The 23,797-nt window shown below is 54.8% G+C and overlaps 1 protein-coding gene across 1 annotated transcript; it reads left to right on the top strand.

Moving 5' to 3' along the window:
* Window positions 1–1,082: 1,082 nt before the first annotated feature.
* glis2b (GLIS family zinc finger 2b) lies at window positions 1,083–23,537 on the top strand. Its single transcript, XM_048990324.1, has 7 exons — window positions 1,083–1,920; window positions 20,340–20,550; window positions 20,857–20,996; window positions 21,937–22,119; window positions 22,272–22,405; window positions 22,502–22,620; window positions 22,766–23,537. Exons 2-7 carry the CDS (start codon window positions 20,361–20,363, stop codon window positions 23,503–23,505), a joined length of 1,506 nt encoding a protein of 501 aa, XP_048846281.1. The 5' UTR covers window positions 1,083–1,920; window positions 20,340–20,360; the 3' UTR covers window positions 23,506–23,537.
* Window positions 23,538–23,797: the final 260 nt, after the last annotated feature.

Below are 23,797 nucleotides of genomic sequence, written 5' to 3'. Positions count from 1 at the left end.
AGGTCTGGGTAGTATCTGCCCTAGGATTATGCAGAGTATAGATCGCTCATTTCTCTCACTAAAATCCATCAATCCGCATTGCACTGAACCACACAAACTGTGATGATTACATTACATGCGTGATGTATCGGTTTAAACCTCCGATAGTAATACAAATGCCCGATGGACCTGTAGCGGAATCCATCCACCCTCTAAGCAGTCATTCTGATCAGTATATTAGAGGTTCGGGACCCCCAACACCGCAGCCGTAATGCAACAAGTGCGTCTCCCGGAAATGGAAGCGTTACTATTTAAATGTTACTTAAATATTACAATCACTTAATATTTAAATGTTCATAGCCTACTGGCCAGTGAGAGGGCTCGAGCTCCGATCGACAGCTGCATAGGGGCAGTAAGAAATAAGCATTTCCAGGCATCGGCACGTTCATTAGGCTAAGCTTGTTTAACACTTAACAAGTTATTGGAAATACGTTTGTCTAAGATTTTTATTAATGAAGAGAAATCTAAAGGCAGTCTAAAGAGTTAGACTCAAGCGAAACGCAAATGCAAAGATTACTTGCACATTAATAAAGAAATGTGAGACGTCAAACAATGACAATCCACCCATAAATCTATAAAATACCCCCCTTTTAATTTGTCTGTGCGTTTAATGCTCTTCTCATTGACAAGTAGCTAACCTGTATATATTGCTATAGGCTCACCTGGCCATAAAGTAGCTTAGTAACACACATTGAAACTGGTGACGTGTTTTCTGATAAAAGATCAAATACACATAAAAGATACACCACACAGAAAGGGTTAAAGTTCTGTGACAGAAATATCAGGCGAGGAAAAAGTAAACACTTTCCTTTTCACTACTGTTTAGTAGCCCAATTTAAGGATCCTGTTTGCCAGAGAAAAACATACAATTAAAAATAGCAAAGATAGCGAAAGAGTACATAGGAGACCTGGGCTGTTTATGTTATGGTAATAACTAAAGGGGGTCTCGCAATGAGGGCGTAATCGGTGTGCGGAGGACGGTATGGAGAAGGGTGGGGAGACCTCCGGAGAGCAGAGCCCTGCCCACGGCGGAGGGGCGGAGCGGCAGGCATGCGCTGAGCTGGCAGAGCAGGGGCCAGTCCGCTGCGTGCGGGGAGACGGAGGGAGACACGGGCTGGCTCGGCTCCGGCTGCTGTCTGCGATCGGGCGGCCGCGGGGAGACCACCGTACCATTCGCGTCTCCTGACGGCGGAGGAGAAAGAAACGACGGAGTGCGAGAGGCAGACAGGCCAAGGAGGACAACGGCATCGGAACGGGTTTGCATCACGATACGAGGACAAGGACGGGAGAGGGGGTCTCCCTTCGGCACCTCCGCGCTCCGTGTCGCTCAGCACACCCCTCACTCTGCCAAGGCGCCCACCTTCCGCAAAAGCCACTTGACGAGCGTCGCAAACGAGCGATGCGCCGTGAGCCACAGCCGAAATTCCCGAGTAACTCTCACAGTATAACTACCGGTGATTTTCCTATTGCAAATCAGTAACTGTGTCAGAACTACAGTCACCGTGCACCTCGAACGGGTTTCTGGAGGCAGGAGAACCGTCTCATTCTCTGGAAACTGACAACAATTAATTTAATTCTTGTTCTTCGACTGGAGAAAGCGCCGCACCGCTTTACTCTACTATTCCTTTCATACTCCGTTTATTTTGTAAGTGCTACATTAGATTTTCTGGTGACAATGGCCGGGCGATCGCCTGCCTCAATCAGCACCTAATTGAAGCCATCGGTATCTACGCCGTTTCTCTGACTGTAGCGGACGTCCGAAAACCGCGATAAAAAGCAGGAGCGTCTCCACCAGGACAAGTGGAAATTTCAGGCGGGCTGAACGAAACTTCCCCAAAAAGGAAAAAGAAGTATAAAAAAGTCGTTCGTTGGCTTTTAAAGGTAATTTCGTCTCCGTATTCGTCGTAATATTATTTACTGTGACACACAAGCGTAAAGGGTGTATGTATGTATGTATGTATGTATGTATATATGTGTGTCAGATCTATATGTATGCATGTGCCTATATGCGCACCGTACTTTCCATAGTTTATTTAAATATGTCCACGCCCGACTCATACGTAAATGTGAGATTATTTTGGTTTCGCATATGATCGACTGACCTCATTTACTGGAGTCCCGAAATGCGCGTCCCCGCTGGCCGTGCGCCGGCTGACTGAGCGAGTCCCGCGGCTGTGACCTGGGCGTACGTGCGCCGCCGGCCGCCGTCTGCGGGACACGGCGCTCCGAGAGTCACCCGGCGTCTCGATCCCGACTTTCCGGCGTGGCCCGGGCATGCGGGTGGTTCTGACGCTGGTACAGCTGCCCCACCGTCCTAATTGTGCTTTGAAATGGCGTTATGGGTCATTAGTAGGACTGTCATCTCACTTTCTTGATTTTTTTCAACAATGAGTACGTAGTAGACATTACTAAGCTTGTTATAAATTGGACACGTTGTAGCACTTCTGTTTATTTAATTTAATGAAACATTTCTTTTGCCGGTATTAGAACAGCCTGTTAACGCACAGGAATCAGTTTTCCACAGTACGTAAGCTACTTAAAAATGATGAAGTTTGGTTAACGCAAAACCAAAATAAAACAAGATGCGGCTAGTAAATCGGGTGGTCCTGTGGAAAAGGGACTCCGAAGCTGACGAGCCTAAAGCAGCAATTACAGCGGATCAGGAGCGAATCCTAAATTCAGCGGGAATATAATCGAATCCCTGTTGCAGGAACCCGCAGAATCATGCCTAGTATTGCCCGGAAAAAATATATGATTGCATTATATACATCAGGGAGTTTTACTTGGGGTCTTTTCTCATGTTACGTAACACTTCACTGCCACCCATGTGTGATGAGGGCATCTGGCCCCCTGCCTTTTGGAAGATATCTTCAGCATTCAGGAGAAAAGGGATAGAGACTGGGCTTCCGGTGAGACGCTCAGAGACGCCCCCCCCCCACCCCTCTGTGACCTGCCCCTGTGACCAGCACTTTGACAGTTCTGCTGTTTTTCAGACCTCAGATTTCTGGATCCTTGTTTAGTCCAGTTCAGGTTGCTCGAGGTCAGCTGTGATCATTTAGGTCATTATGATGTCATAAATGAATGACTTAAAACGTCCAGTAACATTTCCCCATCATCGACTTAGATGATTTCCCCAGCTGCGGAAGAATCACCCTGTTTGACATCGTGACCGGCATAGGTGGGAAAGGCAGCAGCTTTCGCGTGTCTTGGTGACTGACGTTACCGTGCCGCCGTGCCGCGGGTTCCGAATGCCGTGCGCTGAGACGGTCTGGCGGTGCGCAGTGATCACCGCGGCTCCGTATTACCGCACAGATTACAACGAAGCACAAGGGCTTTCGCCAGGTGCTACACATCATCAGAGGAGAGGAGCCTAGTGGATAGAGAAGGAGTTAATCGCTAGCTGGTGCTCTGCATCAGCCATAAGGAATCAGCGTGTTCCTTCCAGAATGCCCCGAAAAGTGCCCGAGCCAGGTGACCCTTTAGGAATAGGGCATCTGGAATACTGAGCACAACCATAAGGTCAGGGAGTAAAAGTGACCAGGACGCTGAAAGGAAGTGTGTTTACAAGGCATCACTGACGTATTTGCATCAGATGTGACTCTCTCCTGTGGGGGATGGCGAAGGTTTATTTTCTTTTGACCCACCTCGCGTCCGAGAGCGACAACGTGGGCGTGAGAACAAGGAGGGTAGCAATCGCTTCCGGTTGGACGTCCCACGACGACCTTGGCAGTAGCTGTGGGAGAAGCGAGCCTTTGAAAGCCACCGTGGGTGGGATTTAGCGCGAGCTGTCCGTCACTGCGCGTTTAACCCACACAGCACCAGCACAGCAGCTAATGGGAAGCAGATCAAGCCATCAGAACTTTGGCTTTGGAATTTAGGGGTGAATATTGAAATGGTTTCCTGGAAGGATTTGTGAAGTTGAGAAATGTTTAGAAGGCTTAGTGTAGTAGGGGTGGGTACATGATGTGTGTGTATCTGGGGGGGGGGGGGGGTGATATTGTGTCTGGAAAGAGTTCAGCCCAGTCAGACCCACCATGTTGAACTGGGAGGTGGTGTCCCTGTTCTCGGAGGTGGAGGGAGCCCAAACTGGAGTCTTTTCCTTCCCTTAGCCAGAGCGAGCATGATGCAACGAATGTGCAACACACCAACCAACACCCTGAAAAACACACAGCACAGGAAATGTGCAGCCGTGCTTGCATTCAGAACTGATCTCTGAGAAGGACCAAAGGCAACATTCTTTAATTTAGATTGTTTTTGGCTAAAAAAAAAGGTGGAGAAAATGAGAGCCGATTGCTGGACCAGGCAGACGAGAATCCAGGAATCTGAGCTAGACTGCAGTGAGTGAAGGTCCAACTGACGGGAGGAGGAGGCCGGGCGAAACAACAGATGTTGGAGTAACGTTCTCACTGTGTGTTATTAAGTCACTGTAATTGTAGCTGGTGGTTGCACTTAACCATTGAAATCTGAAATTGCAAATACGCCCTTAATGCAGAAGAATCGACCGTCCACCAGGCAAAAGGGTGATAGTCTGCCCCGCTGATAGGTCTGCACTCCAGTTCATTGTCACCTCATTTCCTGCTTTGTTGGAGCTGCAGATCTCCATCGTGACTTCCATACAGGAAGCCGGCTCGGAACTCCCTCTCCCACAGCGTGCCTGGCAGACAGGAAGTCAACTCTAAACTTCATTTCCCAAGAGGGCTGTTCTAGCTGTCTGTTAGTTTCCATAGGTCACAATGGACTAACCGCCTGACAGCAGAAGCACAGCCCCTAGACTATGAAGCAAGACGTACCATTGTTCTCCTGTGTTTTCATTACACCTCAGCATTACACATAATTCGGTTTTATCCTCTGTCTGTACCAGCGGATTACTGACTTCAGGATGGCACAACACACAGTTCCCAGTACATCCATTTGTACTGCTGGATGTCTGAGGTAGCTGGCAGCAAGTGGTCTGTAAAATATCACGGTGATGGTTCAGTTGTCTGAGAGTGACCAGACGTGCATTTAATGCGTGAGATCGTAACTGAAATCTCTCTAAGGGATGATGGACTACAGGCGCGTACGTAAGTGCACGTGCAAGGGTCGTACTGCTGGTCTGAAAGTATCAAACATCAGTTGTCCTTTAATTTCCATCACTTATCAGACGTATCTGTGTTGTTACGATTGTTTTTGCATTAAATCAGAGGCAGAGGAAAGCCCTCGCAAGGACAGGCGTGCCCGCATGGGTATTCGTGTGTCATTTTTAATGCTTTAGGCTGTAGCTGGGCCATCGCTTGCCGGGCCGCAGAGGCTTATGGGTAGGCCTCCCTCGGCGGAGCCAAATCCGAGCATTTATCTTAAGGCTAAAGCGCGACTAGCAGCGACGGCTGCGGCCCCCCAGGAGCGACTCGCTCACGCCTGCGCTGTTACACAAGTGGCCGTGCCACCTGCACATGGCGACCCACGCTTTCTGCTGTACCGCTGTCACCTTTTGTAATCCTCCGCGGTACATCTGGTGAGCAGCGCTGTCTCCCCAGGTTGGGGAGGGATCTTGGTGGGGGGGGGGGGGAGTGCACACTTTAAAAGAATTTCTAGCTGGTTTCACGCCCTTCACTCTCTCTCCTTCTGTTACTGCCTCCCACAAACCCAGCGCACATAACTTGCCGATGTTCTTCTCCGGGGGGGGGGGGGGGTCTCTGTGCTTACTAACCTCCTTCTGCACCGGAACATGAGGGAGCTGGGGTGAAAGGTCAGGGGAAAGCTATGCCAGTGAGGTTCAGACCAATAGGAAGACAGAATGAAGAGAAGGAGTGCTGGGGCCTCGCTGGAAGGATGTGGCGTGCAGCCGGCCGTAATCCGGCTCGTTCGGAAGGGCCCTCATCGCCGACTAGCTGCTACCCCTAACCCCAGCACTGTCGGGCCCATGCTGCCTCTGCCTGGGCTCAACCGGACCCACAGCTGCTTCAGATTATCATTTATTCGCACGGCCGAAATTCTTAGCTTCTTCCGTGTGCCCGGAATACTTTGTGTGAGGATCACAGCGGGTGAATGCGTGCCAATGGGCGCCGGGGGTTGGGGATGGAGCCAGGTGTCTTTCCAGCCGAGCTCTGCCTCTGGTCCTCGTCTCCAGTCAAAGTGCTTCCCATCAGAGGAGGTCCAAAGCCTTCTCTCTACTGCCTCGCGCCTCGCCTTCCTGTCCCCATCTCTCCTCTCTCTTTCCCCCTGCGTTTGTCTGCCTCCCTCTCTGTCACATTTCTTCCATTTTTCCTGTGACATTTATGGATTCAGTCCTTTTCGTCTCTCTATGCTTTGTTTCACAAATTGGCCCACATACACGGCCCCTGTTCTACCTGACTCCCCGCCCCCCCCCTTCTTTTATTGGCCAGAGGTCAGCTGACTGCTTGGCTAGTGTCATGTGGTGTCCATCCTCTTCCCGGTGGGGACACTGCTATCTCGTTTTCGTTGAGGTTTTCCTTTGGTAGTCGGGGTTGAAATACGTTTCAGGGTGATCCTTGCTGCTGTGGCCATATGCTGCTTTGTAAGACCAGGTGGCCCTCTGTGAAGGTTTTTGGCTGTCCCCAGAGCGTTTCATTGTGGTCGTACCATGTGACGGTTTGTCTGCCCTTCACTGTGTTCTGACTGAGGTGTAACGAGGTCATTCTGTGTCAGCAGCAGCGTAAGACTTTCCTTTCGAGGCTCGCTGTGAAATCTTCTCTGATAGATGTTTGTCGGGGTTACTGGACGGCCCTGGTGCTGTATGCCTGTGAGTTAGGCGCGTCCTTGTCCCCATCTGTGAGGGATTTGGCCGATCACTCTGCGTGACGGAGTGACGGCGCTCAGTGGGGATTGTAACGAATATTTGTCCCCTTTCAGTGAAATCCCACTCTGCCAGCGAACCCTGCAATTTGTGGTTGCGCTGGAGTGCTGGCTTAATGACGCTCTCAAATATTTTAAGCCATATTGTAATGATTCAAGCATTATGGCGCAAAAGTCCCCCCTTCTCTCTCTCTCTCTCTCTCTCTCTCTGCTTCCCTCCGTCCATTTCTCTGGGTGGAGAAAGGCAGAAGATGAAAGAGCCACCATTTGGGAGGAGTCTGTCTCTCAGCTGAGCTGTAGGACGGAGACAGAAAGAGAGAGAGGGAGCGAGAGAGAGAGAGAGGGAGAGAGAGGGAGGCTGCCATGTTGACCTTGTCTGGCTGCCAGACGCTGGGGGCTGGGAGAAATGGATGGTTAGAAGCGAGGGGGAGGTGACCAGGGTGGGGGGTCGTATGAGGGGAACGAGTGTGCAGAGGCGGATAAGTGGTCAGAACCGTGGAAGAAGAAATGCAGACCGCGAGTTAGAGCGTGTATGCAAACGGGGGAGGCGGCCAGCGCCTTTGTCATGTGACAATGAAAAATTAACCCCGCATTGCCCAAGGAGGCCAGACCCCCTTCACTGTGACACGTCCTTCTAGTCAGTGGCTGCTTGGGGCCGTAGCCTCCTCTACTCAGGTAACTGTAATCCTTCTGGAGCCGTGTCTCCCATGTCCCCTTGGTTTCTGACGCCTCCCTGGTTGATGAGCAGGCTTGGAAGCTGCCGCTGGGGTGTGGTGTGGTGTACAGGTGCCAACCCCCCCCCCCCCCCCCAGGGGGGGTGTGGGAGGGGCAAGGCTGAGGAACACAGAGCTCTAATCTGAATCAGACCCTGAGCTGCAAGAATCTCAGAAGCGCATGACCGCTGGAAAGCATAGAGGACAAGGGCAGAGGGAGAAAATTCAGGTCCAGAAAGTACAAATCCAGACCAAGGTTTTGTTCCAACCAACCAGCCGAGTACTGTGTGACTGTGAGTCTTTATGCTCAACTGGCTGGTTGAAACAAAATCTTGGTCTGGATTTGTACTTTCTGAACCTGAACTTGTCCCCCCTGGTTAAGGGTTTGAGCACGGAGCTATGGCATCGTCCCTGGGGGGGGATTCCACAGCTGGGGTGAACAAATTTGCTGAAGACTGCTGAGCAGCATGCATAAACTCACAGGCATTCTGAAGGAAAAGGGCGCTCTCCCTTAACTGGGAAGAATGTTGACTTAAAATAGTGCCCTCTGTCCAGGAAAGATGGGAATGACTCGCCTTTCCCTACTGGGTAAAAAAAAAAACTAAAATATATATATATATATATGATGTAAGATTGGGGCCGGATTGATAAGATGGAAACGCTGGAGGATAGCGGTTTATTCCGATTCGCAGATGTTCCTGACTGCGTCTCCTTTTGCTTTGCTGGTGCGGAAGTAGAGGCTCAGGGTCACTGAGCTTTGGGTCTTCATGGTGGGAGATGCTGAACACCCGTACGGCAGCACTCTGCACCGGGTGGGCATTGGGTTTGTCCCTGTGTCTGGGACTCATATCACCAAATAGATCTTCTGAGAGTGCGGACACAGACAGAGCACCTCACACTGACGCTTTCAGAGGGTCAAACCCCGAGGACACAGCGGTCGGGGAGGTGGGGGAGGGGCAATTCCCAGGCGTGGTGTAATCAAGGCCAATTCAGGAAGGAAGTCAGGAACAAGATGACAGTGCCGGTCCAAGGTATCACCGCCGCTGCCGGCGCTCTCAGCCAGCGAGATTATACACGGCATCCGAGTCACCAGCCATCTCAGCATTTAATGCCTCTCTGTCCTCAACTCCGGTCCTGGAGAGTTACCGTTCAGTAGGTTTTCTATCCTACCTGGCTTCTGATGAGCCACACCTGCTCTCAGGTAAATACCAGGAACAGGTATGGCTCATGAGAAGCCGGGTAGGATAGAAAACCTACTGGACAGTAGCTCCCCATGACCACAGCTGGAGACACCTGATTTAAATAAATGGTGATGGGGTGTAATATGAGAGTTCATAATGCAGGGTTTTGATTTTTTTACTTGATTATTTGGTTGATGAAAATGATAACTATATCTAGGTAAACAGTTTTTTAATCACATGAGCCTGTCTGTATAGGACTAGGAAGATGATGGATGGATGGATGGATGGATGGATGGATGGACGGACGGATGGATGGACGGATGGATGATCCAAAATAAATATTCAGTGGCTTCCATCTGAAGGGCCTGGAGCTTCTTGCCATCTGGAAGGGGCTCTTGGGCCTCCTATGTCAGACCTTCAGTCAGTCCAGCAGCTCAGCCGCAGGCGTAGAGCTGAAAAGCCTTAATCCCCCCGCTTCTGCCGTTAGCCGGAGCAGCGTAATTAATCACACACGTTTAATCTCCCAAATCCCTGCTGAATCCCTACATTCGCAAAGGGAGGAGTCCCCCCCGTCTTGGGAACCCCCCCCCCCCCCCCCACATGTCCGTCGACACCACCGCGGCATCCGCCGCGTTTCCTCGCCCATCTGGCCCAGCCTGGGATCTCCCAGTAAATGCCAGTACAGGGAACAGCCTTCTGTTCTACAGCATAACCCTCTCCGGTGGTCTTTGACTCGATCCTGGTGAAACCCTACATGCAGCGAAAGAGAAGAGCGACACAGCGCATTGGACCCAAACCCCGCCGGGCCACAGCGCTCAGGCGCAGACAGACCTGCAGTGACTTTGGCACATTCAGCAGCACAGATGGAGCATTAATTCCCAGCCCTTCATTGTATACCTTTATTATATAAATGTATATCATGTCATTAGCCCTTTGCAGTTATCAGGCTTTCAGGCAGTGGCAGATGCAGCAGCCGAGGTTACGAACCCGGGCTGATGAGGCAGCATCCACCATCCTTTGGCATCCAGGGTTTGGAAGGCATCTAAGTCAGTGTTTCCCAATCCGGTCCTTGGGGACTCATACATACTTGTGCTGGGAGGGAGCAAAAATGTGGACTGTCTGTCAGGGAGCTGGAATGGGAGCAAAAATGTAGACTGTCTGTCAGGGAGCTGGAAGGGAGCAAAAATGTAGACTGTCAGGGAGCTGGAAGGGAGCAAAAATGTGGACTGTCTGTCAGGGAGCTGGAAGGGAGCAAACATGTGGACTGTCAGTCAGGGAGGTGGAAGGGAGCAAAAACATGGACCGTCTGTGGCTCCCCGAGGACCAGACTGGGAACCACTGAATTTAGGGAGCATCAGATGCACAAATATTTTTCTAGACACGTGACTGGAACATACTGAGTGCAGATGTGAGCCTGGTGAGGGACTGTAGGGCCCCCGCAGTGCCGTATGAGCCACAGGAGTGACAGGTTGTGTGAGGTGCCATCGATAGAGATGTCGACCCATCTGGGTTTGGAGTGAGCTGAGCATGGAAGCAGTGAGAGGGGCGCTGTGTGGCCGGACTGCATGGACGCCATAAGCGGCCCTCCGATGCAGCTCGTTTGAAACGCCAATGCGACAGCGACGCTCCCGTCCACGGCCATCTGAGCAGTGACTCAGGCAGGCGAAGTCGCACCCCGATCAGCCGCGAGAGCGCCACCCGTGGGACGGGCGTCCGTGAGAATGACCCTCTCTGGTCAGAGATCTCGCCGGCGGTGACTCACATCCGACGTGACTCACGCAGAGGCGATGAAGCTGACCCCCCCCCCCCCCCCCCCACTCCCAGTTAGCGCATGTCGTCACGTTAGTGCATGCGAACAGGCTGAAGTAACAAGTAACAAAAGTCACCCGGCAGCCGAGGGTATCAGCACTCCCCCCCCCCCCCCAAGAATCCGTCACCGCAGAGTGGCCCACCCCCCCTTCCTGTCAATCTACCCCCTTCTTTTCTCTTCTGTTTCTCTGCCACTTTGCCTCTCTCTCTCTCTCTCCCCTGCCCCCCCTCTCCCCGCCCCCGACACGTCTGGGAGGTGCACCTGCTCCTCCAGCCTACTCCCAGCCTTACGATTGCAAGCGGGAGAACGCGGATTGCATCACCACCTGTGGGGGAGGCTTGGCGAGTGGGCTGAGAGCGAGAGAGCGAGGGAGCGAGGGGGGCGGGAAGCAGCATCCTGCTCGCTTGGAACGCTCTCGCCTCGCAGCCGCACGGGAAGAGGATGTCAGGGGAAGAGAGACTCGAGATCTACGTCCGTCACAAAGTGGGAGTCATAATGAATTCATGCCAAGCTGATAATTTCAGGGCAGCATGTGGCGCCGAGTGCCGGCGTTTAGCGTGGGGGGTGGGACGCCTTGCTCACCTTGGGCTGAAAACCTTCGTCGACCGCCGGGGAGGTGCCAGGAGGGCAGCGAATGAAGTCACATGGAAATCGTAGCAAATCCACCCACCCCCGCCACATGCAGATAGAAGGGTCACCCACTAGTCACACGCTCCCCGAGGGCAGCAGAGGGCGACTTGTTTAGGTGACCGCTTCCAGTCCCGTCTGTATGAGCAGTGTGAACGACACCCAATGGGGTGGGAGTGGCCAGACATGCGGGATGTACAGAAAAGGAGCCGGGTCTTATTTAGTGAGTGTACCAGAGGGTTGTGGGTTCAAATCCCATGGCTGGCAGAGTAATGAAATCACGGTGGGGCCCTTGAGCATGCCGCATAGTTCTACTTGCTGACCCTGCTCCCTGATCCTCATCTGTACGTCACTTTGGACAAAAGCATCTGCTAAATAAATAGATGTGAATTTCGGACGGAGCACATGGCGAGCTGGAGGGACAGCCATTAAAGCGGCTGCACGTACCAAGCCTAGAGTTAGCTGAAGGTTAATTAATGACCCAGCTGTTAATGTGTCACTGCTGGTCCGGAGTCAGTGGAAGTCCTGCTTCACGCTCCAGTAGAGGTAAGGACGGGTGTGGTGTGTAACAGCACAGTGTGCGGGATGCTGAACACCCAAGGTCAGAGCCCCCCCATACCTCTGAAATCCCAGTGTGCTCTCACTGTTACAGATGTACGCTCTGTGTCATGCTTCATTAATTGCCTCCCACCCCATCCCTGGTAGTGTTCCTGTTTCCACCCGCAGTGGGGCTTTACCTCCTCAGGCCTCCCTCTCCAACTGCCCCCCCCCCCCCAGCCAAGCCTGTCTGGAATTCTTTGCTGTCTGAGAGCTTTGGCCGGGGGCCATTGACATACAAGGTGAGGGGCTTCCTGTTTCAGTTCCAAGCCTGGCACCCCCCCCATCCATGAGGTTTACAGGTGTTCCCCATTGGCTTGTGGGAACCTGTCCAGGCCGAGTCTCTGTAGCCCCCCTCTCAGCCTCCACCCCCTAGCCTCCATCTGCCCAGTCTCCCCACGCCCCACTGCCTATCTGCCCATCTTAAAACCTCCTTGTCTCTGATTACCTGCCTAGACTCTGCCCCCTCCAGCCTCCACCCACCCAGACTCCGCCTGCCCAGTCTCTGCCCCCTCTAGCCTCCACCCACCCAGCCTCCGCCTGCCCAGCCTCCGCCCGCCTACCCAGCCTTCTCCCACCCAGCCTTCACTCGCCTGCCTTCGGGCCTCTGAGGCGGCCTGTCAGCTTCCTCTCATGTCTCTTTTCCCACTGCGTTGTTACATAATGACTCCTGAGGACCTTAATGGGGGTAGATGCGGGTGGGGGGGGGGGGGGGTGGCGGGGGCGAGTTTGGTGTTTAGACTGAGCGACCGACAGGGAGAATGGGTAAGACATGGAGATAGACGGGGTGGGAGAGAGAAACAGGGGAAGGTGGGAACAATTGGAAGGGGATGGGGGGTACAGAAAAGGAGGGTGAGGAGAAAGGGAAAGGGGAAAAGAAAGTATGAGAGCGAGAGAGAGAGAGAGAGAGAGGGAGAGAGAGGGAAACTGAGGTTTCCTGTCTGAGGAGGCAGCTGGCCGAGGCGGACAAGGGTAGGAAAAACCCCAGGGCGTGTGTGTGTCAGTGTGTGTATATCTGTCTCTATGTGTGCCTGCATGTTTGTGTGTATGTTTGTGTGCACTCCCCAGGGGTCCAGGTCAGGGCTAAGCTTTCTGCCTGGGGGGGGTCCACCAAGAAGTGGGGCTGAGGGCGGGACACAGAGACTTTTCTGAGGCTTCCAGGCTCATTGCTCCTCTTGGTCACTGGGCACACGCAGCGGCGGGTGGAGGCGTGACACAGGGACACACAGGGCGGCGATTGGAGGCGTGACACAGGAGCACATGCTCCGGTGGGTGGGGGCATGACACCGGGACACACGCGGCGGTGGGTGGAGGCATGACACAGGGACACATGCGGTGGTGGGTGGAGGCGTGAAACATGGACACACGTGGTGGCGGGTGGAGGTGTGACACAGGGACACACGCGGCGGCGGATGGTGGCATGACACGGACACATGTGGCAGAGTGGGTGGAGGTGTGATACAGGGACACACATGGCGGCAGGTGGAGGCATGACACGGATACATGCGGCAGAGTGGGTGGAGGTGTGACACAGGGACACATGCGGCAGTGTGGGTGGAGGTGTGATACAGGGACACACATGGCGGCAGGTGGAGGCATGACACGGATACATGCGGCAGAGTGGGTGGAGGTGTGACACAGGGACACATGCAGCAGAGTGGGTGGAGGTGTGACACAGGGACACATGCGGCAGAGTAGGTGGAGGTGTGACACAGGGACACACATGGCGGCAGGTGGAGGCATGACACGGATACATGCGGCAGAGTGGGTGGAGGTGTGACACAGGGACACATGCGGCACAGTGGGTGGAAGTGTAACACAGAGACACGCGGGTCTGTTTCATAGGCTGCCACATATGGACATATGAAATGGTCCGAAAAAACACAGTAATCCGCTTTCTGAGCTGTATCACTGCGTGCTGTCCTGATGTGTAAATGGCCAGACCTCATGTCCTGATGGAATGATAACACACCCTCTGATTGGGCCAATTACCTGCTGGCCCCGGATGGGAGATTCTTATCCAATCAGGCCTTTGACAGCGGCTGCGCAGGGACGGCCTGTTCCCAGTGCAGTCTAGGCCGCCAGACTGGGTGTTCCTCCCACGAGCACCAATGAAAAGCAGCAAACATGTGGTTAACCCTCCGGAAATTCCTGCCCCCCCCCCCCCCCACCACCACCTCCTGCCTGATCCCTGGGCCCTGAGGACAGTGCGTCATTCGTGCATTTGCACTCACAGAAGAAAGAGAGGGGGAGAGAAACGAATGTAGCGCCCCCCTGTCAAAACAAACAGGAGGAGCTGATAGGAGTCACGTGCTCTGAGGTGCTGCACAGCGGCTCGCTTTGTAGCCTTTGCCGCGGGCCGTTTCACCCCAGCTGCGGGGGGGTGGGGGGCAGGGTTTAGGGTGTGCACACGACTCAGGTTTCTTGGCTCTGACTCGGGCAAAACCCTGAACCCCCCCCCCCCCACCAGGGCCCACCGCCATAGGAAGATTGCGACCGCAGGAAAATCGGCTTTGGTATGTGAGGATAGGGGTCAGAGGTCAGGCATCGCCTCTGGGGTGTGGAGCAGCCACCTGCGAACCCTCCGGGAAGGGGGGGGGAGCGACAGGCGTGGCTGTGCGCTGGGGGGCCGGCATCACCTGTGCTGTCACCGGATCCGGCTGCAGACAGGGGATACCTTATTAAAGTTGCATAGAGAGCAGGCAAGGCTGCAGCAACTCAAGACAAGGAGGTGTTCTTCGCCTGGACGGAGACTCCAGCCTGCCGCCACTCAGATCTGGGGTGGGGGGTGGGGGTACTGGAAGATTAAGCAAAACCAGGGTGGGGGGTAGTATTCTGCTCCAATCGCGGACGGTGTTTAAAGGGGAAGGTGCCATGTGACTCACCCCTTTATGGTCCCCGGAAACGCCCTGCCTGCTCCGCTGCACTGTTTGCAGACTGTAGGTCACATGGCAACCTTGCAGGAAGTTGGCCTGGATTGGGCAGCGCCCCCCACGGACGGCACCAGGAAGTGCGCAGGTGGTCCACCTGCTGGCTTAGATCTCGCCAGATGAGCCGGCGCCCGAGCCGTTAGACTAAACTTGCCCTCGGGAAGAGGATCCTTACTGTGCCATCCGAGATCCCCAAGGCCTTTACTCATTCAGCCTGAGGGTCAGAGCGTGCCCCCACCCCCCACCCCCACCGAAAGCAGGGCCTGCAGTAACTATGGGAGTGCAGAAAAGGGAGGGTGGAATTAAAACACACAAGAAAATAAATCTGCTTCAGAATCGCAGCCAAGATGGGGCTGCTGGGACCCCCCACGCCTGCTGGGACGAGAGCCCATGCTCGGTTTGCGGGAGGTGGATTAGTGGGGGATTGAGGGGGTCCCAGAGCAACTGCTGTCCTGCTGAGAAAGGCCCCCAGGCTGGACCAGCAGTCATATTGAGTTACACCCCAGCAAAGGTGCATGTTTGCATTGAAGAATGGTCCCCACAATGTAGTATAAACATAATCCACACACTCATACACACATTGATACAGGCACACATTCTGCATTCTTCAGGTATGAAGGATGCTTGGATGTAATTGTGGGGAATTCTGTTCAAATTCAGACTGGTGGTCATCTTCCGCAGAGGACTGAACACAGGCCTTATGCAGCCTTTAGACGGACCTTGCGCTAGCCTGACAAAGCCTCACACTGCCTTAACTGTGGCCTCACGCAGGCCTCACACAGGTCTCATACAGACCTCACACTGACCCCCCACACACCTCACGCAGACCCCCCCCATCCCCTCCAATCTAATTGCCCAGCTTGGCTCCACAGGCACCGTGTCCCCTGCTAACTTCTGAGCCAATCAGACCCTGCATGGGCCGCAGATACTGGGCTGGGTAGCAGCCCGGGCCACAGAAGATCTACTGAGGCCCCCCATGGGCCCCCCTGCTCCTGCCGAGCTGCTGCTGCCTGTGTTTACTCTGCTGGAGGCACGGCGGGGGTTGGGGGGGCACACAAAGCTGCCTTTCAAAGACATCCTGACCCCACTGCTGGGTGAGGGAGCTCCACACTGGGCCTCCGGGGCAGCCGTAACCCCCGGCAGGAGAGTTCACATTCACACGCAGATGGGGGGCGGGGTGGGGGCCAGCGTTTGGGGGGGGGGCGGGCTTCTCCAGAACCTGCCCCAGGTTGCACCGCATCGCCCACGCGGCTCACTCTGAACGGTGCCGGCCGTCGCCCCCCTTTTTAAGGCTTGGTTTGATTTGTCCCACGGCTTGTTTTTTTAGAATTACTGGGGGGGTAACACAGTGACGGAAAATCATGGGGGGGGGGATTTTATAAGAAAAAAAGAGCGAGAAGGGATGTTGGAGTGAGGCCACGGGAGAGAGAGAGGCTGCCAGGGAATAGCAGACAGAGCGGTGGGCCAGGTCCGGGGGGGGCAGGGGGCGGAGGGGGGAGAAACCGGGCCTCTGATGGTAATGCTGGTCAACGCCCACCTCGCGTCGGCAACACTGAGGTCTGTCAAGCAGGCCTGCAGGCAGCTTTAAGGCTCCTGGCCCGGTCAGTGCCACAGTTGGAACCTCTGCTCTCCATGGTTGCTCTTACTGGCTGCTCTTCCTGGCTGCTCTCCATGGCTGCTCTTCCTAAATGATGTTCTTATGTGTTTTGGCTGCCTGCACAGTTTACCAATCCTTTCCAGAAAATGAGTCAAATATCCTCAAAGACTTCCCCCCCTCCTCAGGATAGTGGAACATTCTGTGAGGTTTTTCAACTGACAGGGCTGTACCAGTGCTATACAGCTTCTGAAATGAGGGGAAATGGGGAGAGGCTCCTTACTGCTGTTGCCTGCCTACAGCAAGGTGCACACTTCTGCTTCTCTCCGGAGAAGCCAATCTGGACCCAGCGACCTGAAGGTGAATGTGGGTGACAAGATTTAAGGGCTTGGTTTTGAAAACGAACAATGTGAATCCAAGTAGGAGGAGGCGAATCATTAACCGAATTCCGACCTGATCTTGGCATGATTATCTCGTGACCCCCATGAAGCTTAATATGTGCAAACATTCCAAAGTACTGGTGTGACCCCCACCTCCCCAGAGGCTTCATCCCTAAGGTGAGGCTGGCTACTGGGTGGGATGTTGATTAACTTGAATGCCAGTCACGCAGCTACATTGGAGCAGAAGCGGGATTTGTGTGTGAGGAAGACCCCGGGCAGCCCTGGGTCCAGGAGCAGCGCTCTGGACGGACCTGGGGCATCACAGACCCCCGATTCAGAAAAACTGTACCAGTTTATACCTTTGGGGGTACAATTACTTGTCACTGGGGCTATAGGGTATATGTATAAGTAAATGTACCTTTTTTGAGGAACATTTTTGTACCATTGGGGTTTGTTGGCTATACCTTAGGGGGGGGGGGGGGCATACCAGGGCTGTACCCTCTTTTCTGACAGTGTGCCGATACGAGGGTAGAGCATCACTGCACCCCCTGCATGTAGAGGGTCTTGAAACAAGCAGCAGTTGTGTCCCCGAGGTCAATCCCAGCCGACCAGACTCTCAGTCAGACACCATGCCCCTGTTTCGCTACATAGCGCCCCTGCTGCAGAGACCCTGGTATGCAGTTTATTTGGCACTGTTTTATTGCTCTGTACTTGCTGAGGTCTTATTTATTTCAAGGCAGTTAGTTCCATTAAGTGACTGATGGCATTGGAGGACCTGCAGGGGGCGCTGTGCATGTGTGGCATATTCCAGGGAAAGAGATCAGCGATGATATGGCCATGTGTACATGTGGAGGGGCGGAGGACCCTGGGGGATGGGCAAAATGTGTGACCCCCCCCCCCCAAAAATAAAAGGCTGAAAGGATGTGTGTTGGGGGAGAGAGAGATGACAGAACACGTTCGTTCGCGTACAAGTATGTGAGGCGGCGAGTGAGTGTGCGCTCACCCCCATTAACACGTGGACATACATGTGCGTGACGAGATGGAGATGCAACCAGTGTTTCCTCTGCTTTTTAACTGTTGTTCTCCCTGTGAGCTTGGGGCACCTGAGCCTTTTAGTGCAGGGTTACAGTGAGCTTGGGGCACCTGAGTCTTTTAGTGCAGGGTTACAGTGAGCTTGGGGCACCTAAGCCTTTTAGTGCAGGGTTACAGTGAGCTTGGGGCACCTGAGTCTTTTAGTGCAGGGTTACAGTGAGCTTGGGGCATCTGAGCGTTTTAGCGCAGGGTTACAGTGAGCTTGGGGCACCTGAGTCTTTTAGTGCAGGGTTACAGTGAGCTGGGGGCACCTGAGTCTTTTAGTGCAGGGTTACAGTGAGCTGGGGGCACCTGAGTCTTTTAGTGCAGGGTTACAGTGAGCTTGGGGCACCTGAGTCTTTTAGTGCAGGGTTACAGTGAGCTTGGGGCACCTAAGCCTTTTAGTGCAGGGTTACAGTGAGCTTGGGGCACCTGAGCGTTTTAGCGCAGGGTTACAGTGAGCTTGGGGCACCTGAGTCTTTTAGTGCAGGGTTACAGTGAGCTGGGGGCACCTGAGTCTTTTAGTGCAGGGTTACAGTGAGCTGGGGGCACCTGAGTCTTTTAGTGCAGGGTTACAGTGAGCTTGGGGCACCTGAGTCTTTTAGTGCAGGGTTACAGTGAGCTTGGGGCACCTAAGCCTTTTAGTGCAGGGTTACAGTGAGCTTGGGGCACCTGAGCGTTTTAGCGCAGGGTTACAGTGAGCTTGGGGCACCTGAGCCTTTTAGCGCAGGGTTACAGTGAGCTTGGGGCACCTGAGCCTTTTAGTGCAGGGTGACAGTGAGCTTGGGGCACCTGACCGTTTTAGCACAGGGTGCCAGTGAGCTCGGGGCACCTGAGCGTTTTAGCGCAGGGTTACAGTGAGCTTGGGGCACCTGAGTCTTTTAGTGCAGGGTTACAGTGAGCTTGGGGCACCTGAGCCTTTTAGCACAGGGTTACAGTGAGCTTGGGGCACCTGAGTCTTTTAGTGCAGGGTTACAGTGAGCTTGGGGCACCTAAGCCTTTTAGCGCAGGGTGACAGTGAGCTTGGGGCACCTGAGTCTTTTAGTGCAGGGTTACAGTGAGCTTGGGGCACCTAAGCCTTTTAGCGCAGGGTGACAGTGAGCTTGGGGCACCTGAGTCTTTTAGTGCAGGGTTACAGTGAGCTTGGGGCACCTGAGCGTTTTAGCGCAGGGTGCCAGTGAGCTCGGGGCACCTGAGCGTTTTAGCGCAGGGTTACAGTGAGCTTGGGGCACCTGAGTCTTTTAGTGCAGGGTTACAGTGAGCTTGGGGCACCTGAGCCTTTTAGCGCAGGGTGACAGTGAGCTTGGGGCACATGAGCCTTTTAGCGCAGGGTTACAGTGAGCTTGGGGCATCTGAGCGTTTTAGCGCAGGGTTACAGTGAGCTTGGGGCACCTGAGTCTTTTAGTGCAGGGTTACAGTGAGCTTGAGGCACCTGAGCGTTTTAGCGCAGGGTGCCAGTGAGCTCGGGGCACCTGAGCGTTTTAGCGCAGGGTTACAGTGAGCTTGGGGCACCTGAGTCTTTTAGTGCAGGGTTACAGTGAGCTTGGGGCACCTAAACCTTTTAGCGCAGGGTTACAGTGAGCTTGGGGCACCTGAGTCTTTTAGTGCAGGGTTACAGTGAGCTTGAGGCACCTGAGCATTTTAGCGCAGGGTGCCAGTGAGCTCGGGGCACCTGAGCGTTTTAGCGCAGGGTTACAGTGAGCTTGGGGCACCTAAGCCTTTTAGCGCAGGGTGACAGTGAGCTCGGGGCACCTGAGTCTTTTAGCTCAGGGTTACAGTGAGCTTGGGGCACCTAAGCCTTTTAGCGCAGGGTTACAGTGAGCTTGGGGCACCTGAGTCTTTTAGTGCAGGGTTACAGTGAGCTTGGGGCACCTAAGCCTTTTAGCGCAGGGTTACAGTGAGCTTGGGGCACCTGAGTCTTTTAGTGCAGGGTTACAGTGAGCTTGGGGCACCTAAACCTTTTAGCGCAGGGTTACAGTGAGCTTGGGGCACCTGAGTCTTTTAGTGCAGGGTTACAGTGAGCGTGGGGCACCTAAGCCTTTTAGCGCAGGGTGACAGTGAGCTTGGGGCACCTGAGCCTTTTAGCGCAGGGTTACAGTGAGCTTGTGCAATGTCAGGGTAACCGAGCTGGGGGGGCAAAGGGAGGGGTGGTGTCTCATCTGGTTCAAATTGCAGACATTCTTGCAAGTGAGTGTGCAAGCAAAGGTCAGAGGGGGGAGGGGCGGGGGGCTTGGGGATAAGCCGAGAGTGTGTGTGCGTGTGTGACATTTGCTTTGCCACCAGCAGGACAGAATTGAGAGGGTTTTCACTTTTAAAGCTGTGTAATTAATGTCACCCTCTGAGGGCCTCTGCCACCCCCACTGCTGAGACGGGTCGGTGGCTGCAGGCCAACTTGCAAACGCTGCTACACTCGTTCACATCAGAAAGCGAAGAATGTCTCGGTTACCGCTGATTTAGTTTTTACTGCTAAACCGATTCCGCTTATCGAGACAGTAAATCGTTCCATTATGCTCTGAAGAGTCTCCTAATTTTTCTGAAGTCCTCCTTCTGTGATCTAAAAGCAAACCTGCTGAGCCCTTGTCCTGATTGGCCCTGCATTCAGGTTGGACGCAGTCGGGTGGCCATGCTTTCCCTGGATGAGCCGCTGGACCTGAAGCTCCCACGCGGGCGGGTCAATGGGCGGGACCGACCGGCCAGGGCCCCGCCCACCCTCGCTGCCTCCCTGCTGCAGGCCAAGCGCGCTCAGCAGCTGCGCATGGCTGACGATGGGACAGCGGTCATTGTTCCCGCCTCACCAGCTTCTCCCCACACAGGTAAGCTCCCCCTTCATAAACATCCTCGCTGGCAGTCACTGGCACACAGGGGGCTGCTGTGTATGTATCACAGAGCGCCCCCTGCTGACGGGGCTGCTCACCACACACGGTCACCTGCTGTGTGTGTATCACAGAGCGCCCCCTGCTGACGGGCCGCTCACCACACACGGTCACCTGCTGTGTATGTATCACAGAGCGCCCCCTGCTGACGGGCCGCTCACCACACACGGTCACCTGCTGTGCATGTATCACAGAGCGCCCCCTGCTGACGGGCCGCTCACCACGCACTGTTGCCTGTCTTTCTAGGTGTGCCCGCAGCCCCTCAGGAGAAGCCCGAGGCCCGGACTCCCCCAGCTGTGGACCTGAGTGTGTCGCCCCCCTCCTGCAACACCCCCTCACCCCAGGGGCAGTGCAATGGAAACGGTTCTGGCTCCTTCTTCCTTGGGGTCAGTATTTGGGGGGGGACTGTTGGGGGCACCCTGAGCTCAGATCCAGGCCACACTCCTACCACTGCAGGCACACATACCTGAAGAACTGTATGTAAACTGCCTCCCCGCCAGCGCATCAAAGCGCCACCTGGATTTAACCTGACTGGTACTGCGACACTCTTATCGCATTGCCATTATGTATACAGAGGTATCGCACACCAGCACCCCCGTGACCCCACCCTGCCCTTTTTCAGGGTCGCTCTTCAGGGGGGGTTGTTTCATAAAATGCCCCCTGTGTCCCAGCAAACAAGCCCCCTCTGTGTGCCCCCCCCCCCCCACCCCCAAGCGGGCTGAGGGCTAAATCCGATTTGGCTCTGAGTGCAGCCACACAGATCTCACGTCGGCTAATGCGATTCCCCCCGTTCAGCTCCAGCCGCCGGGTCTCCCTTTCATGTCCCAGACCCCCAGCCCGTGAATAGATAATGGCGTGGCTGCTGAAATGACCCTGGGAACGGAGCAACACGGCCCCTCAGCTTCCTGTGTGCTCACCCAGTTTGCCAGGCAGACGTCCAGGTCATCCAGGGAGTCTGTGTATCACCTGAACATGGATGTTCTCCCTTTCCGGGACGAAAAGCCTGATCAGACTGAATTAGGTTCTAATTCCTCGCCCCGCTGCCCAGGCACTAGGACCTAGGGGTGCTGCTTAGAATGTCCACAAAGTGTCCGGTCACAATCTGCTAATTATCCCGGCACAGGACAGGTGTTTGCTACTGTAAGAGCTGCACCATCTGCATGCAAGGAGCGCCTGGGTGAGACCCTATGTCGCCAACGGCAGTGTTCTCTCCCCCCCCCCTCCCCGAGTGTTTGGAGATTAATTATATATTAATAAAAATCCACCCCCCATCGCCCTCCATCTTCCTTACATTCGTAAGTGTAACGTCTGCGGTCGGTCCTGCAGGACTCCGCCCACATGCGTTTCCTGGAGGGCAGGCCTTCTTCGCAGACCTACCAGTTCTTCCTGCCTATTGGCTCAGGGGGCGGGCTTCACCTGCAGTCCTCCATGTTCATTGGCCAGCAGAAGGAGAAGCTGGCTTCTCCTGATCTCTCAGCAGACGAGCAGCTGGCCTGTCACTGGAAAAAAGTAAGAGCTGCTCCTAATATAAGTTAAACCAGCAAATGCCTTTGAGTCTAATTTGAGTCTGAAATGACTGTTCATTAACCAGTTGATAAAGCTGCCGCCCGCTTAGGTATGAAGGTCACCCGCCTTCTCTCTGCTCTGTTCCTTCCCTCTAGTGCCACCTTTCATTCAGCTCCCTGCAGGACCTGGTGGACCACGTCAATGACTTCCACGTCAAGCCCGAGAAGGACTCCGGCTATTGCTGCCACTGGGAGGGTTGTGCACGCAAAGGGCGTGGCTTCAACGCCAGGTGAGAGGAGGGGGAGAGAGGGAGAGAGAGACAGAGAGCTGAGCGAGCAGTGCCTGTGCTGATTGGCTCCTGGTCGCATCCTCCCGTGTCTCGTAGGTACAAGATGCTGATCCACATCCGCACCCACACCAACGAGAAGCCCCACCGCTGCCCCACCTGTAACAAGAGCTTCTCACGCCTGGAGAACCTCAAAATCCACAACCGCTCACACACGGGTCAGTGGGAGGAGCCTAACACATACACACACACACACCTTGGCGGTGGCCTTGACAACAGCATACCGGACCAGCAGCAGGCTGTCTGCTCTGTAAATCCCTCCCCTGCCCCTAACACACCTCCTGTTCTCCCCCCTCCCCCCAGGAGAGAAGCCCTACATTTGCCCGTATGAGGGCTGCAACAAGCGCTACTCCAACTCGAGTGACCGCTTCAAGCACACGCGCACGCACTACGTGGACAAGCCCTACTACTGCAAGATGGCCGGCTGCCTGAAGCGCTACACGGACCCCAGCTCCCTGCGCAAGCACATCAAGGCCCACGGGCACTTCGTGGCGTCGGAATCGCCGCCTCCGCCTGGCAGTGTGGTGAAGGCGGGGGGGGGGACTGGGGCGGTGGGCGGCGCCGGAAATGAGGTGGAGCTGCCTTACGTCAGCGGCGGCCACATCATCATCCCGGGGCACGGGGCTCTCTTGGGGGGCCACACACTGCGGGGCCTGAGTGCCGCAGTGCCACTGTCGCCCCTGAGCCCCCATCCCCTGGACCTGAGCGCAGTGGGCTGCCCTGGATCGCCCCCCCCGGGGCTGGCCGGGGCCCCCATCTTCTCCCTGAACGGCTCTCCGTTGAGCCTGGCTAAGTCGCCACTCCTGTCCTCTGCGTTCTCCTCCTCGGCACTAGGCCTGCCCATGGTGTCCCTGCTGGGCCCAGACCGCAGAGGCCCCAGCCGACAGGGCAAGGGCAAATCCCGAGGCGGGGGGGCCGAGTGCAATGGGCTGCCAGGGGCAGTGCTCAACCTCTCCACGGGCACCGGCCACGAGCCGCTCTCCCCAGGCTGGGTCGTCATCCCGTCCGGGCCGGTGGTGCTGAAGCCAGCTGTGGTTAACTGACACATTCATTCCAGTAAAGGTCACTGGGGGGAGGGGGGGGGTTCACAGGGTGGGGGTGGAGGTATTTGTCAGGCCTGCTGCTTTTTGTTTTTTCTCCAAAAAAAAGCAAAGAAAACAGGATTTTTTTCCCCCAATAATTCTCTTAGCCACGATTTTAAGGTAATCGCAATTCCAAAATAGGTGTGGAAAGCAGGCCCACTCCATGAGGCCTGCCCCCTCTCACACGCCCCCTTAATCCAGCGTATAACTGACACGGTCACATGTTTAGTGACAGCCCTCCTCAGACATGGGG

This window comes from Brienomyrus brachyistius, chromosome 22 (assembly GCF_023856365.1).
Source record: "Brienomyrus brachyistius isolate T26 chromosome 22, BBRACH_0.4, whole genome shotgun sequence".
Taxonomy (NCBI): Eukaryota; Metazoa; Chordata; class Actinopteri; order Osteoglossiformes; family Mormyridae; genus Brienomyrus; species Brienomyrus brachyistius.
Note: the sequence above shows the minus strand (reverse complement) of the source record. Positions and strands in the feature narration are given on the sequence as shown.

Excerpts from the sequence above, each read along its gene's own strand:
- glis2b (XM_048990324.1), top strand. The coding sequence starts at position 20,361 with ATGCTTTCCCTGGATGAGCCGCTGGACCTGAAGCTCCCACGCGGGCGG. Across the intron at positions 22,120-22,271 it reads TGGCCTGTCACTGGAAAAAA|TGCCACCTTTCATTCAGCTC; the intron begins GTAAGAGCTGCT and ends CCTTCCCTCTAG. Across the intron at positions 22,406-22,501 it reads GGGCGTGGCTTCAACGCCAG|GTACAAGATGCTGATCCACA; the intron begins GTGAGAGGAGGG and ends CGTGTCTCGTAG.